The 13,904-nt window shown below is 39.3% G+C and overlaps 1 protein-coding gene across 17 annotated transcripts in view; it reads left to right on the forward strand.

The window, feature by feature from the left end:
- Positions 1-163: 163 nt before the first annotated feature.
- The window catches only part of ARL13B (ADP ribosylation factor like GTPase 13B), a 49,169-nt gene continuing 35,428 nt past the window's right edge, over positions 164-13,904 (forward strand). For 6 of the 17 annotated variants that reach the window (XR_005861272.2, XR_005861278.2, XM_416642.8 and 3 more), the window contains exons 1-4: positions 164-258; positions 4,610-4,774; positions 6,359-6,429; positions 10,368-10,617. Coding sequence is in view for 15 of the 17 variants with exons in the window: in XM_416642.8 (XP_416642.2) it covers positions 4,716-4,774; positions 6,359-6,429; positions 10,368-10,617 (380 nt within the window). In the remaining 2 variants the exon portion in view is untranslated. Of the gene's footprint in view, positions 340-415; positions 495-625; positions 791-4,609; positions 4,775-6,358; positions 6,430-10,367; positions 10,618-13,904 lie in introns of all 17 variants that reach the window. The other 11 variants (XM_004938309.5, XM_046901772.1, XM_046901757.1 and 8 more) reach the window with 10 other exon arrangements.

Genomic DNA, 13,904 nt, shown 5'->3' on the forward strand with positions numbered 1-13,904 from the left:
CCGACGCGGCTCTGCCCTCCTCCGCGCTTCTCCGTCTCTGAGAATTTTGTCCTTTTTCCCCGCCCGTTGGCGGTAACCAGGGGTTACCGGCCTGGTTACGCGTCCCTACCGATGGGGGCTTCCACCAATGGGCGGCCTGGCGTTAGCGGGCTGTGGGGCACGTGACCCCGGCGCGGCGGGGCGGACTGCAGCCGCCCCCGCAGCAGCTCAGCGTCCCGCCCGGCCCGCTTAGGCCGCACCGCCGCGCCTGGGTCGCTGGTAAGCGTGGGGCTGGGAGGGCCTTTGAGACCCGATTGGGACGTATATCGTCCGGTGTGCGTCCGCAGCGGCGGCTTCGGAGTGAGTGAGGCTTGTAGTTGAGGGGAGGGGGTTTCCTCTAAAGGGTCGCTTTAAAAACAAAAGTGTGCTCTTGCAGCAGAGGAGACGGGCAGAGGGAGATGCCTCGAAAGATTTCAGTATGTCTTAGGGCTGCCTGCTCTTTGAGAAGAAACGAGGTAGGGCTCGGACTGCTCGTTCTGTAGTAGTTCTTTATGTGATGATCTCAGCTGTGTACTTATACAAATACTTACATGCTTCGGTCTTGCAGAAACAAAATAGCTTACTGCATTAACTCTTGTCACTTTAGATTAAGATCAAGAGCTACTGAGCAAGCCAGGTGTGATGTGACCCAAAGTCATGTTACGTGACCCAAAGGCACCAGCAAACCCAACGCTGTTCCTGCTTCTACTGTGTGTACCTGTTGACTGCACTGAAGTTTTGGCTGAAATGATGGTATTCAGACTTGGGTGAAGTATGCCTCCATCACTGCTCAATTGCTTGGCTGGCTGTTCAGAACATAATGCAACTTAACTAGAGCTCTTTGTTTTTATTGATAAAATTCAAACAAGTCAGACAAGGAGACCTGACAGCAGTCTTTCAGTATCTGAAGGGGGATTATGAGAAAGAAGAGAGTATGCTTTGGCTCCCTTTTTTTACTCCCTTTAGGACAAGGGGGAGTAGTTTCAGACTAAAGGAAATTTAGATTGGATTTAAGAAGGAAGCTTTTTATGGTAAAGGTAGTTAGGGAGCAGGTTGCCCAGAGAGGTGGTGGATGCCCCATCCTTGGAGACATTCAGGGGAGGCTGCACCAGGCTCTGAGCAACCTGATTGAGCTGTAGGTGTCCCTGTTTATTGCAGCAGAGTTGGACCAGATGGCCTTTAAGGATCCCTTCCAACTCAAACGATTCTAAGGAACAGTGTAGCAGGAAATAGTTAAACTTGCTAGGAAGGGTAAGCTTTTAATGCTTTGCTTAGTTATTCTTTAAGGAAGGTGAAGGATTGATATTACAATGAAAAATTCTCTACCAGGGGCAGAATGCTTCATGAAAACTCTTGACAGTGAAGTAGCTAAAAGATACTTTGATGTGGAAATAGAGGAATCCATTAATCAGATGATTTTGAGCTTTGTCCTTGCTGGTACTTGGTACTTTGGATCACATTACATATGGGCTGCTAAGTAGCTCTTGATCTTAATCTAGAATTGCAAGGGTTAAAGCAGTTATTTATTATGGTTTTCTTAGTTTCTGTGGTAACTCTTTATGTTCTCTTACCTAAAAGTTGAATCTTTCACAGCTTTTGTCCCTGATGCTTATGCTGACTTGCTACCTAAGTGTTGTTATAGTTTAACTCTACAGTTTTATCAATTTCTGAGCTTGTGGGCTTGTTGGTTTTGCTTCATCTCAATTCATTCAAAGAGTTCAAACTAACAGATGTTATAGCTGGAGCAACATGTGTGCTGTTAATGAGCTATACATATCTGCAAAGTAGCAGAACACGATGTTAGTTGAATATTGTGAGCAATGTCTTTACTACAGTTTTGTTAGAATTTGTAAAGCTGGACAGCATGTATAAAATGATGTGGGAAGGGATTTGTTCAGTGGTGACGCTCATGTCCTGGAAATGAATTTGTGTCGTAATGTTCTCAAGATTAACTTTGTTGGGTACTTGCTTGTTAGTCTAGGCACTGTATTCCATGGCGTGTGTTTTCTTGGAGGCTTTTATGGTTGTTCAGAGCCTGGTTTTTATATTTGGAATACCTGCAATCATCTTGTTCTCTTCTTAAGGAGCTTCTCTGTTCCTTACGCACTAGTCTTGTGGAGAAGCTATTCTCAGGTGCTCTTATACATAGCAATGTAAATATTTAAAGAATATCTGTTGTGTCTGCTCTGGAAGAAATCTGATCTGTTTGTGATATTAAATGATGTCAGGCTCATACAAAGGCATCCTTGAATGCATCAGCTTTGTAAGGTCAGGAGTCTTCAGTTACTACCTGCATAAATTATTTAAACTTTCAATCTTTGTTAGGGATAGCTCCTCAATTTTTCCCCACTTTGATTAGTTTAAATTAGGGAGAAGTTTAGAAAGTTGTCCTTAATTACTCATTTTTCTGCTTCCCTTGAATATGGCTTTGTTTGAGCTTAGTTATCATTTAAAATAAAGGAATTAATTTAATTTAAAAAGGAACTTTGAGAAACGAGCTTCAGGGAGTCTGCTGTGGCAATTCAAAGTGTTCCTGCTTTCAGATGACATGGACACAAGTTACCAGGAGAGAATATCTGTCTTTGTGACAGCCTCTAGAGGAGAGATTGGCATGTTATTAACCATCCTCTGCCCTTTGACGTAGCACAGATATTAGTCCTCTATTCAGCATGTTTCCCTCCCTCCCCCTTGGCAAATGTCTGCGAGAAGAGTCTATGAGTTGGGCCCTATCTGTGGAGGTTGTTATCCAGTACAGGACAAGGGGCATGTTGGATTGTGGGATGCCAAGGTGGGCTTGGAGTGAGTTGCTGCTGCACAGTCCTGGTTCCCCTGCAAAAGGCTCATCCTGCCTTGGTTTAAATAGTTCTTGTAATACACAACTGGAATACTGTGTTATTTTCCCCCAGGTTTATATCTCCTTGAGGAAATTTTCCCATCATCCTATATAACCAATCAAGCGTACCCAGGTACTTGTGCAAAGATGATCTCACAAATAGATTTGCCTTTTCTCAAGGGAGAAGCAACCCCCATGCTGCCTTTCCCAGCCACTAGCAAGCTCTGGACTCCAATCTACAGTAAAGTAAGCAGACTCTGTGACCAGCACAACAGCCTGCCAGTAACAGTGATGAAGGCTGCTCTGAAAATAGTGCCTTGTATTTTTTTTATGTTGGTCCATGACATCAGGGGTGGATGTTGGTGGAATGGCAGTGGAGGTTAAACCATCCCACCAACATTCAGTTACATGGTGTTGCTGTGAGACAGGTGGCAGCAGAGGGACAGTCTGATAAAATGGTGCCAGACGTGGAAGTGCACGTGAAGCAAAGGTGTGCCACTGAATTCATCCACGCAGAGAGCATTGCACCCATTGATGCTTGCTGAAAGTTTACAAAGACCAACCAGTGGATGTCAGCACAGTGAGGCATAGCTAATGGTGGTGACTACGTTGAAAAGGAGTGTTTTGTAGATGACATTTAGCTCTTCTAAATTGTGTTACAGTGCTCTTTGTATCTTGTAATTTCCATGCAGATAAATAAGAGGCATTACTTTTGGAGTGACCTACATATAATATGTTGAGCTTAAAACTATCATTCTTCTGATGGCAAGGCAGAGTGGGAAAGAGAAAAACCTTGATGCCATGTGAGCACTGTTCAGCAACTGTGGTATCAGCAGCATTTTAGCAAAAAATACGAAGCTCAGCGCCGTGCTATGAGGAAAACACATCATCACAGCCAGAGCCAGTATAGCACACTAGGAGGAGCATAGTGACTTTGAAGTTGTACACTAACATTCATTCGGGCTTGCCAATGAAGAACTTTCCATGGATGTTTTTATACTGCTACTGTTCATAGTAGTACTGTTGTGTTTGAAGTGACTGAGGGTCTTTAGTAGCATCTTAGAGTGTTTGACTGCAAGATATGTGTAAGCCGTACTGTTTTGTAATTACTAGACATGTATGCAATCAGGCAGTCATTCCCCATATGTTATTCCACAGAGCAGCATCAGAAAGGAATGTTCTGTTTCTTTTTGTCACACTTGGAGGGTAGAAAATGGAATTGTAAAATGACAGATACTTGATTCTACTCTTTAATTTAGTGAAAAGTAGTATACTAAGTTGTCTGTTCCTCAAAGTACCCTCTAGAGAACCCAGTTTCCTTGATGCATAAAAGAAACTGATGGTAAATGAATATGTGTAGTGAGTATGACATTTTGTTTGCATTCGATGTCTTATCATGTTAGGTTCTTAGGCCTTACCTGTGCTCGAATTTGGGTGTTATTGCATAGCCAGCAGCGCTGTGCAATGCAATTGCTAAACAAGCACTGGGATTTCATAGCTTGATGTGTTGTGCCACTCTAACTTGCTGTTTTCCTGATGTGCACAGGTCTTGCATTATTATTTTGTGTAAGTGCTGTGGTATTGCTACCCAGATGCCCAAAGCAAACAAAGCACGAAAGGATGAAAGACACAGTGGGACTTTGCTGTGGTTTAGTATAGAGACACTGAATAAACAGGTTGCTGCTGCTGTATGCTGTGCATACAGATGGTTTCTCTTGGTTACACGTTGGGACTAACTGCATTTGTTTCTCTTGCTAGGGGTGACAGGTCAATACCTCTGCAGTCTCCCAGTCTTCCAGCGTTGCTCTGACCTGTACACACTGTTTCTGTAGCTTTCAAGGCTCTGGATGGCTAGGGAAGAGAGATGTTCAACCTAATGGCCAATTGTTGCACTTGGCTAAAACGGTGGCAAGAACCTGTCAGGTAAATATGTGAAAGTATTTATTTACACTCCTGTGCTGGCCTTCTTCCCAAACTTTATCTCATGTAATCTCACGAGTGTTTTACTTTCATTTTTAGTATTTTTTTTTTCCAATTCCAATTTTTTTTTTTTAACTCCAAGTGAGAATCAGTGTGTGTTCTGAACTTACAAATTACGTATTAATCACTCAATGCAGGTACTTTGTTTCTGACTGAAAGGAAGTATAAAGTTCAAAATACCATCCTTTGCATACAGTTTCCTATGGGGAGATGCTAGAATGCTTATGTAAAATGTAATCAGTTTGCCTTCTGCATTTTGAGATTATGAAGTGTAGTTTGTTAAAACACTGTCAAGAGTATACCATAACCCCAGTGTAATTCTAGGTTTTTCTTTCAAGTACCTTAATACTACGTTTTGTGATCAACTTGGTGATCTATTCCTGCTTCTAGAATATAACTGTTTTTGCAGTTTTCTTTTATATTTGACATGCTTTATTTTGATTTTTAAACTTCACTCATTGAGGACTCACTCTTGTGTGCTGGGAAAGTTGAGATATTGCTGACCATGTTGCTGCTTAAATTGAATTAAACAGCTTTTTGATACGAGCTTTTTGTTGCAGACAGTTGTAAGTTAATAAGTATTTGTGGCTGTTCCAGTTACAGCTTATGTTTAAAGTATGGTTTAATATGATCCCATTGTTCATTTTTAGGGTTTCCCAGAGCTTTTTACCCATTCTGAAAGAATGCAGATGAATTATACTTCATGTATGATGTTATTATAGTTTCAAGACTGGAAACAGTGATGCATTTAGTGTTATTTCATTTAGGAGCATAAAGTTTAGCAATTTTTTTTAACTTGTTTGAGTATTTGTGAATTGGAGGAATAATCAAGGTCTACACATAAGCATATTTTTCCTATGGCTTTACTTAAAATCCTGTCCTAGTACAAATTCCAGTCTGTGCACTGATTTGAGTATACAAAGTATATTAGTAACACCACTTATTTGCACATTTGCATCTTCATCTGTTCCTGCTTGGGAAAAAAAAAAAAAAAGATATGATGAGTACCAGAGCCACTGAACTTATAGTTTCCTATGTTGTTGACCACTTTTTTTAGTTCTTTTGTGGTGGTGTTCAGCTTCACTGGTTGATACAGAAATTGCTGGTATAAGCAAGACCACAGTTTTGTCTGAGACAGAGATGATAAAAATTCAAGCGAGTGGAAACTAACTTAAAAAAACTACAAAAGAAACAAACACTATGAAGAAAATAAATCTACAGTACCGTGAAATTAAAATTTAGTGGGCAAATATAATTTGTCTCATGAAACTTACAGTGCAGTGCTGGACTTTTCATTTTGTACCTTGTTCTAGTTTGACGTATCCAATGGCAGATACACAAATGTAACAGTGTCTGCAAATTAGATATTTCGAGATTTATTCTTTCTTCTACTTTGTGGGAAACTTGATATGAATGTATCTTTAAAAACAAACAAACACACAAAAAAAAAAAACAATAAAAAAGGTGATACCTGGCAAGAAAGAAAAGGACTTGAAATATCTTTCTCTTTTTTCATTCTTTTTGGAGGAAGGTGACATTAATAATGGTGGGTCTTGATAACGCTGGTAAAACTGCTACAGTCCGAGGAATTCAAGGAGGTAAGCAATTAATTTAGCGTCTAAATGTAGTGTTGAAATAGTATACTTACTTGCTTTGCATCATTTTCATCTAATGCATTTCTTCATCTCTTGATTTATCTCTTCCTCTCACTGTACATTGTTGAAATTCAATTTTTGATGATTGTGCACTTCTCTAAGAGTCTGGTACCAAAAGTGAACAAGTTTCAGGATGAGGCCCTGGGCAACCTGGTCTAGTAAATGGGGAGGTTGGTGGCCCTACCCGGCAGGGGGGTTGGAGATTCATGATCCTTGAGGTCCCTTCCAACTCAGGCCATTCTGTGATTCAGGATCCAGTGGAGATCTGCCGATAAGGGAAAAATTAAACGGTCCTGTATGGAAACACAAAGATCCTGATTTTTGATGTCTGGCACATCATGTTATGGTGTCATTAAAAAAGTAGGTACTTCTAGTCATGTACATTATGCTCTGGGGAAGTAGTAGAGCAAGCTCTGCTTTTTGAACACTATAGTTAAGATAATGTTGAGTGTAGTGTAGCTTAACACACCGGCAGCAGCTGACAAACAGCACTGCTACTGCTCAAGAGTAATAGTATATTATGGAGGTGAGGTGAATATAATGAAGAGAGCTGCCTGATTGACCCATTGACCCATGCAGTGCTAGAGCCTTTGGTCCATTCACACAGAAAATTAATCTTCAGAGACATTTATAATTTGGAAATCTCAAGTCAGTGTTCAGAGTACCTTAGTACTTACATGCCTTGAGTACACCCCTGTATCATTAGTGTGCAAAATGCAAATTTGCAGCAAAATCTCTTCTGGGTAAGGGTTCTTGTTTGGATTTCACAAGCAGCATAGCATGTTTTTGAGTGGGAAGAATTTTTCTTGGGTATTTCAACAAATAGCTGAAAGAATGTTGTTGCTTGATTTAAATAAAAGAAAGTATAGGAAAAATACTCAATCTGTAGGTAATGTTCTAATTCACAGTTTGAATTAACATTAAGAAGGAGAATATTATGGTTAATGAAGTGTTTCACATCTCAGCCTACACTGGAGAAATTGGTGGATGATGTTTTTTTCATGTTACTTGTGCAGAAGTAGCTTTCTGGTGATCACCCAGTGACATGCAAGTATCAGTAGACTTTGAGTAACACCAGTGTTCTAAGTAATATAGAATCACTAGATTATTAAGGTTGGAAGAGACCTCTAAGATCTTGTATGCCACTCCTTCTAAGACATGTTTCCTAGTATGCAACCTGAACCTCCCCTGGTACAACTTGAGACCATTACCACTTGTCCTACCACTGTTACCTGAGAGAAGAGGCTGACTCCCACCTTGCCACAACTTCCTTTCAAGCAGTTGTAGAGGACAATGAGATCTCCCCTGAGCCTCTTCTTCTCCAGGTTGAACTATCCCAATTCCCTCAGCTGCTCCACATAAGACTTATGCTCCAGACCCTTCACAGCTTTGTTGCCCCTCTTTGGACACGTTCCAGGGCCTTGTTGTCTTTCTTGTAGTGAGGGCTGCGAACTGAACCCAGTTCTTGGGGTGAGGCCTCATCAGTGAAGAGTGCAGAGGGACAATCAACTCCCTGCTCCTGTTGCTACACTATTCTTTTACAAGCCAGTGTGCCATTGGCCTTCTTCACCACTTGGTCACACTGCTGGCTTGTGTTCAGCTGGCTATTAACTAACACCCCCAAATCCTTTTTCTCCCTGCAGCTTTCCAGCGGCTTTGCCCCAGACCTTTAGTGTTGCCTAGGATTATTATGACCCCTGTGCAGGACCCAGCACTTGGTCTTGTTGAACCTTGTACAATTGACCTAGCCTACTCATCCAATTCCTGCTGTAGGGTCTTCCTACTCTCATGCAGATTAACGCTTCCTCCCAACTTGGTGTTATCTGCAAACTTATTGAGGGTGTACTCAATCCCCACATCCAGATCACCAGTTAAGAAATTAAACAGGACAGGCCCCAGTACTGACCCTGGGAAACACTGCTAGTGACTGGTCACCAGCTGGATTTTACTCCTTTCACCACTGTCTAAGGCCTGCTGTTCAGTCAGTTTTTTACTCAGTGAAGAGTACACGCCATGGTCTGCCAGCTTCTCCATGAGAATACTGTGGGAGATGGAGTCAAGGGCTTTGCTAAAGTCTAGGTGGACTATGTCAACACCCTTTCCCTCATCCACCAGGCTGATCATCTGGGCATAGAAAGATATAAGTTTGGTCATACAGAACCTCCCTTTTATGAACCCATGCTGGCTGGGCCTGATCCCTTGGTTGTCCTGCACATGCTGTGTGATCCCTGATAAGAAAATAGGAAAAGTTCAAAAAAATGAAATTGCATGTGTTTGTGTATAACATAAGCAATAGTTATAGTGATATATATTTTATATCATTTCTATTTTGTCTCCAGAAAAGCAGTAGCAGTTTTGTAGGCACTTCTGTAAAAGACCACTTGATTTTGGAAGGTACTTTGCATTGCCCAATATCACTTTCAAGCAGGATATGATTTGAGATAAAACTTGTGCTTATGAAAACAAATATTCTCTAGGGTTTTTTTTACTCGGGGATTGAGTTTTTGAGTAACTTCCATCTTGTTTATACAAGAGACAACTAAAAATTGTTTTGACAGACTTTGTGTCGACTTTCTGTTTATGCTTATAATGCACGTTCAGTGACTTGCTCAATTATGAATAAAGTTAGGAATGAGCTCTCATGTGTGTTCCGGAATTTTTACTGAGAAAATGTGAGTACATTATTTAGCCTTCCATTTTGTTTCAAGATCAACTTTAATGCCTTTATCAGCTAAAAATTACTGTTATTTCTGAAGTTCATTTTTTGGGAGAGAGGAAAAAAGAAGATATGAATATTTCTAAAGAGAAGCTCCATAAAAAGATAATTCTGACTTCTGTGGCTGTTTCCAAGTGCGTGAATAGTGTTTGTCTTAAAGAAAAGAATAAAATTGTTCTCTAACAGGACTTGCAGAAGTTAGAGCCTTCAAGTATTTTTTTTTTTTTTTCCCCCTCCAAGCCTGGTAAAAACAGTATCATAACCAACAGTTATAATTGGTGGGTTTTAGCAGAAACTATCTCCAAATGTATTTTGATTCTTAAATGTCAGTAAATCAGCTAGTCAGCGGTTATATTTGCCAAAATGGATTTGCAGCTTACACAGCAGATGCTGTTTTTTCACACAGACTGTTTATTGTTGAACCTTGTAGTACAACAGGACTGAATGTTTCAACAGTATCACCTTAAATTCTGCATCATTAGTAACTTTCACCCTTAGTAAGCCTTCATGCTCTCACTGTTCTCTTGTACAGGCAAGTACAGTAAGTACAGCTCACAATGCAAAATATTCCTCAAAACAAAGACTGAATTTTGAAGTTGGAATCTTTCACAAACAGGTGTTCCATTCTCTTGCTGGAGTGTTGGCCTAAGCTGCTCTGGCGAGGGGTCTATTCTGAATCCTCATGTGGAGTGTAATGAGCATATTCTCACTCGGAAGGCTTCCCAGCTCATAATACATTGACTGTTTTGTTTTGCTTCTCAGACTCGGTTTAATACCATACAACTGCTGTATACTGTTATACTGTTTGGATGGGAGCACCCGGAATGGAATGGGTCTGTTATTAAAACTAAAAAACACAGTTCCCTTCAACAGTGGTGTTAAATAATAAAGAATGTCTTTTTTCCTTTTTGTTTTTTTCTTCCCTGGTGCTTCTGTCTCAATTGATGTAAAATAATTGATTGAGAGTAGTGTGTTAATATAAAATTTCCTGTGGAGAAGTAAAATATTAATGTAAAATATGTAGTTAGCAACATGCTGTCAAGTAACATTGAAAGCTTGCTCCATGTGTTTAAAAAATACAGGTTTTTTTCTAAAGAAATTAAAGTAAAATCCTCTTTAAATGACTAAGGAAACTTCATTAAAAAGTTGTTCTTCTCTCTGACAGAGTCTCCTGAAGACGTAGCTCCAACGGTTGGGTTTTCCAAGATTGACCTTAAACAGGGACGCTTTGAAGTCACCATCTTTGATTTAGGAGGTGGAAAACGAATTCGGAACATATGGAGAAATTACTATGCTGAGTCATATGGTGTAATATTTGTTGTGGATTCTAGTGACATTGAAAGAATGGAAGAAACAAAGGAAGCTATGACTGAAGTTTTAAACAGCCCTAAGATATCAGGGAAACCCGTATTAGTGTAAGTAACGTTTATACATTTTTTTCTTCATAATCTGAAATGTTGTAGATTTTGACCTTCAGTATACCTTCTGATGAAGTATATGTGTAGAGTGTAAATAAAATATACAGTAAGGTACTGCTATTTTAGCACTAAACAATGTTGCAATTAGTTCTGTGGTCTTTCTGAAGTATTTGCTTGTACTGGTTAACAGATACTTTTCTTTCTTTCTTTTCTTGCTTCCTGCTTTCCCTCTTGAGTTGTATGTGGTGGTATACTACTAAAACCATTCACTGCATCTGATGTTGCACCTTTCTAGTTGGTCTTTTTCAGGGATATTTATTTCTCTTCTCTTTCAGTTTTCACAAAAATACATTGAATTTTTTAATTAAGTAATACTTCAAATGATATGGTAGGTTAAAGAATGTGCAAATCTGAAAGGACAGCATCTTGTAAAAATGTTGTTACTAAAGGCTGTGGGGAGACCTCATTGCAGCTTTCCAGTATGTAAAGGGAGTTTATACACATGAGGGGAATCAACTTTTTACGTGGGTGATAGGACATGTGGAAATGGTTTTAAAGTAAAGAAAGGGAGATTTAGATGAGATGTCATGGGGAAGTTTTTTACTAAGAGAGTGGTGAGGTGCTGGAACAGGCTGCCCAGAGAGGCTGTGGATGCTCTGTCCCTGGAAGTGTTTAAAGCCAGATTAGATGGGGCCCTGGGCAATCTGCTGTAGTACTTGATCTAGCAGCTGGCAACCCTGCCAGTGGCAGGGAGGTTGGAACTTGATGATCCTTGAGGTTCTTTCCAACCCAAGCCATTCTATGATTCTATTTTGACCTACATCCATTCCATAAATTATAAATGATTGTTTATATTCTATAATACCAGTAAAGATTCAGTAATAAATATCTTGTTCACCTAACACATGGTGGTGCTGCTGGTACATGATGAGTAAAATCTCATTAAAGAAAACCTACTTCGGTACTGTTTGGTATTTGCTTTTGCTTTGGTGAATGTGTTTTAAGTTTAAGTGGTGGGAATTTTTGTTTGAAGTTTCAAAAGGTCTAGATATTCTTTCACAAAACAGAGAAAAAGTCATTAATTTATCTCCTTAAAAACTATCTTTTGTGATACACTGGAAGTAATATTTTGTTAAATCCAGCAATGAATAAAATGGTAACAAGCACCATTTTCATAGCTTATTTTATAACTTTGAAGTTGAAAATGGCTTCTCAGAACAACATCTTTGGTGGGTGTAAGGCCTCCATAATTCAGTAATTGTACGTTTCCGTTGTGTTATGAAGAACCTATGCTTAAAGCTAAAAAGAGAGGCCTTCCAAGGAGTAGTGATACTCTGGTGGTTTGAGAGTGAGACTTTCTAATCTGTTTTGATGAAATGGATTACATTTAAGCAAGCTAATAGTAGATATGTTGAAAAATAGTTTAGATTATAACTACCATTTCTAGCTGAATGTTAGTAGTATAGAGAAGGCAGTAAAGCCATCATAATGCAACTAGTTTAACTCAAATCTGTTCTTCTGAAAATGAACCTGGGACAGCTGACAGCTGTGTAGTGCTTCAAAACAAATATAACTTTTTTATTTTAATTTATTTCTTTCATATAGATCTCTGTCCTAATCCTGTAATAGAGCTTATGTGGGTGTTTATCTGAACCTCCACAGAGCCCGCACACTTCCTTGGTACATAGTCCTGGTTTTGATCCATGTCAGCGGCTAATCAGGAGACAGAGTCTGTTAATTGAGTCTAATTGTGACTAAACTAAGTTTATTGACATTATTTCTTTCTAATTGACCCTCTCCAGTCTTTGAGCAGAACTTGCTCTTGCAGTATCTTAGTTTTGTGAAGGGATCCAGTAGTTATTCATCTACTTCTTCAGCTTTAACTGTGGTGCACTCAAGTGCTTAAGTGGTTAATCAGTCCTTTGTGTATATGGAAATCTGGCAGATGGGTTTTTAGGCATCTTGTACCATTTTTCTACTGAAGATTTACTTTCAACAAAGGTAGAGGCTTGCTTATTTTCATGAAGTTATGGAAGTTTAACATCTTAGTTATCCAAATCCCATTGTGAAGTATAATTTTAAATAGATTTAAATATCTATGTATTTATGTAATATTTGTTGCATGGACACTACTTTCATACATGGAAATTTACTTATTTTTGCACAGAAATATATGTAACTGTTGGAGATACGTAAGTACCTACATTTGTACATGGAAATGGCACTATGAAGAATGGAAACCTGAGAAATTAAAATGAAAACAAGCATACACGGGAAATAAAAAGTAAATAGACCTAAAATGATGAAACAGACAAGTGTTGTTGATACCCTGGTGCAATTAAAATCTGGAGGGTGTGGAGCCATCAATCTGACTTAAAAGAAGCTGATACAAAAAGTAATGAGAGTTTGATTCTTATATAATCTTTGCTAGCATCTTTGTACTGAGTTTCATTGCAAGTCCTCCAGGTCTTAAGTGGTAGCAGCTGACATGCTCAGGTTAGCTATCTGTAAATGTAGAGTATCTGACATATGTAATCTATAATGATTAAACTAGGCTGCAATTTAAAGCTTTAAAAGGGAAACTGAAATGGTGATTGATCTAAATTTTTCAAGGACAGTTAACTCAGTACACACCATATTGCTCTCTTGTATGTATTTCATATTCATTTTAGGTACTAAGGGACGGTATTAATTTCTATTAACTCAGGCACCTATCATACGTTCTTAAATTAGGACCCTAGGCTTATACAAAATAACAGAATTTCATAGGACCATTTAGTGTTCTGGAGACCCTCAACTAGTTTTTCTAGCCACTCCTTTAGCAGTACAAATAAATGTCTTGCCTCACTACAAGAAGGACAGCGAAGACAAATGTTGATTATACTGCAGTGAATCTGAGCTGTTGCTGGAGTGTGTGATGCGAGGAGATGGAAGAGATCTGTATTTGCTCAGAAGTTGGAAGAAACCAAGGTGGGAAATCCTCCCACTACATGATAGGGAGGTGCAGGGAAAATGGAGCACAGTTCTTCAAAGACAAGTGGTGATATGTTGAGAAGTGATAGACAAGAGATAGAACTAGATATGTGCTTGTCCTGATTTGACCAAGAAGCAAAGTGAGAGGTTCCTTTTAAAGTAGTTCTCTGCTTCTAGATTATGGACATTTTTTTAAAAGATGGAGGGATGTTGTTATGTATTTATTTTATTACTGATGAAAGTGAAACTGCAGAAGTGACTGCCTGTTTGAGTAGGCTAGACAACAGTAATGACGTGTCTTATCACAATGT

The sequence above is a fragment of the Gallus gallus genome, chromosome 1 (assembly GCF_016699485.2).
Source record: "Gallus gallus isolate bGalGal1 chromosome 1, bGalGal1.mat.broiler.GRCg7b, whole genome shotgun sequence".
In the NCBI taxonomy this organism is placed as follows: domain Eukaryota; kingdom Metazoa; phylum Chordata; class Aves; order Galliformes; family Phasianidae; genus Gallus; species Gallus gallus.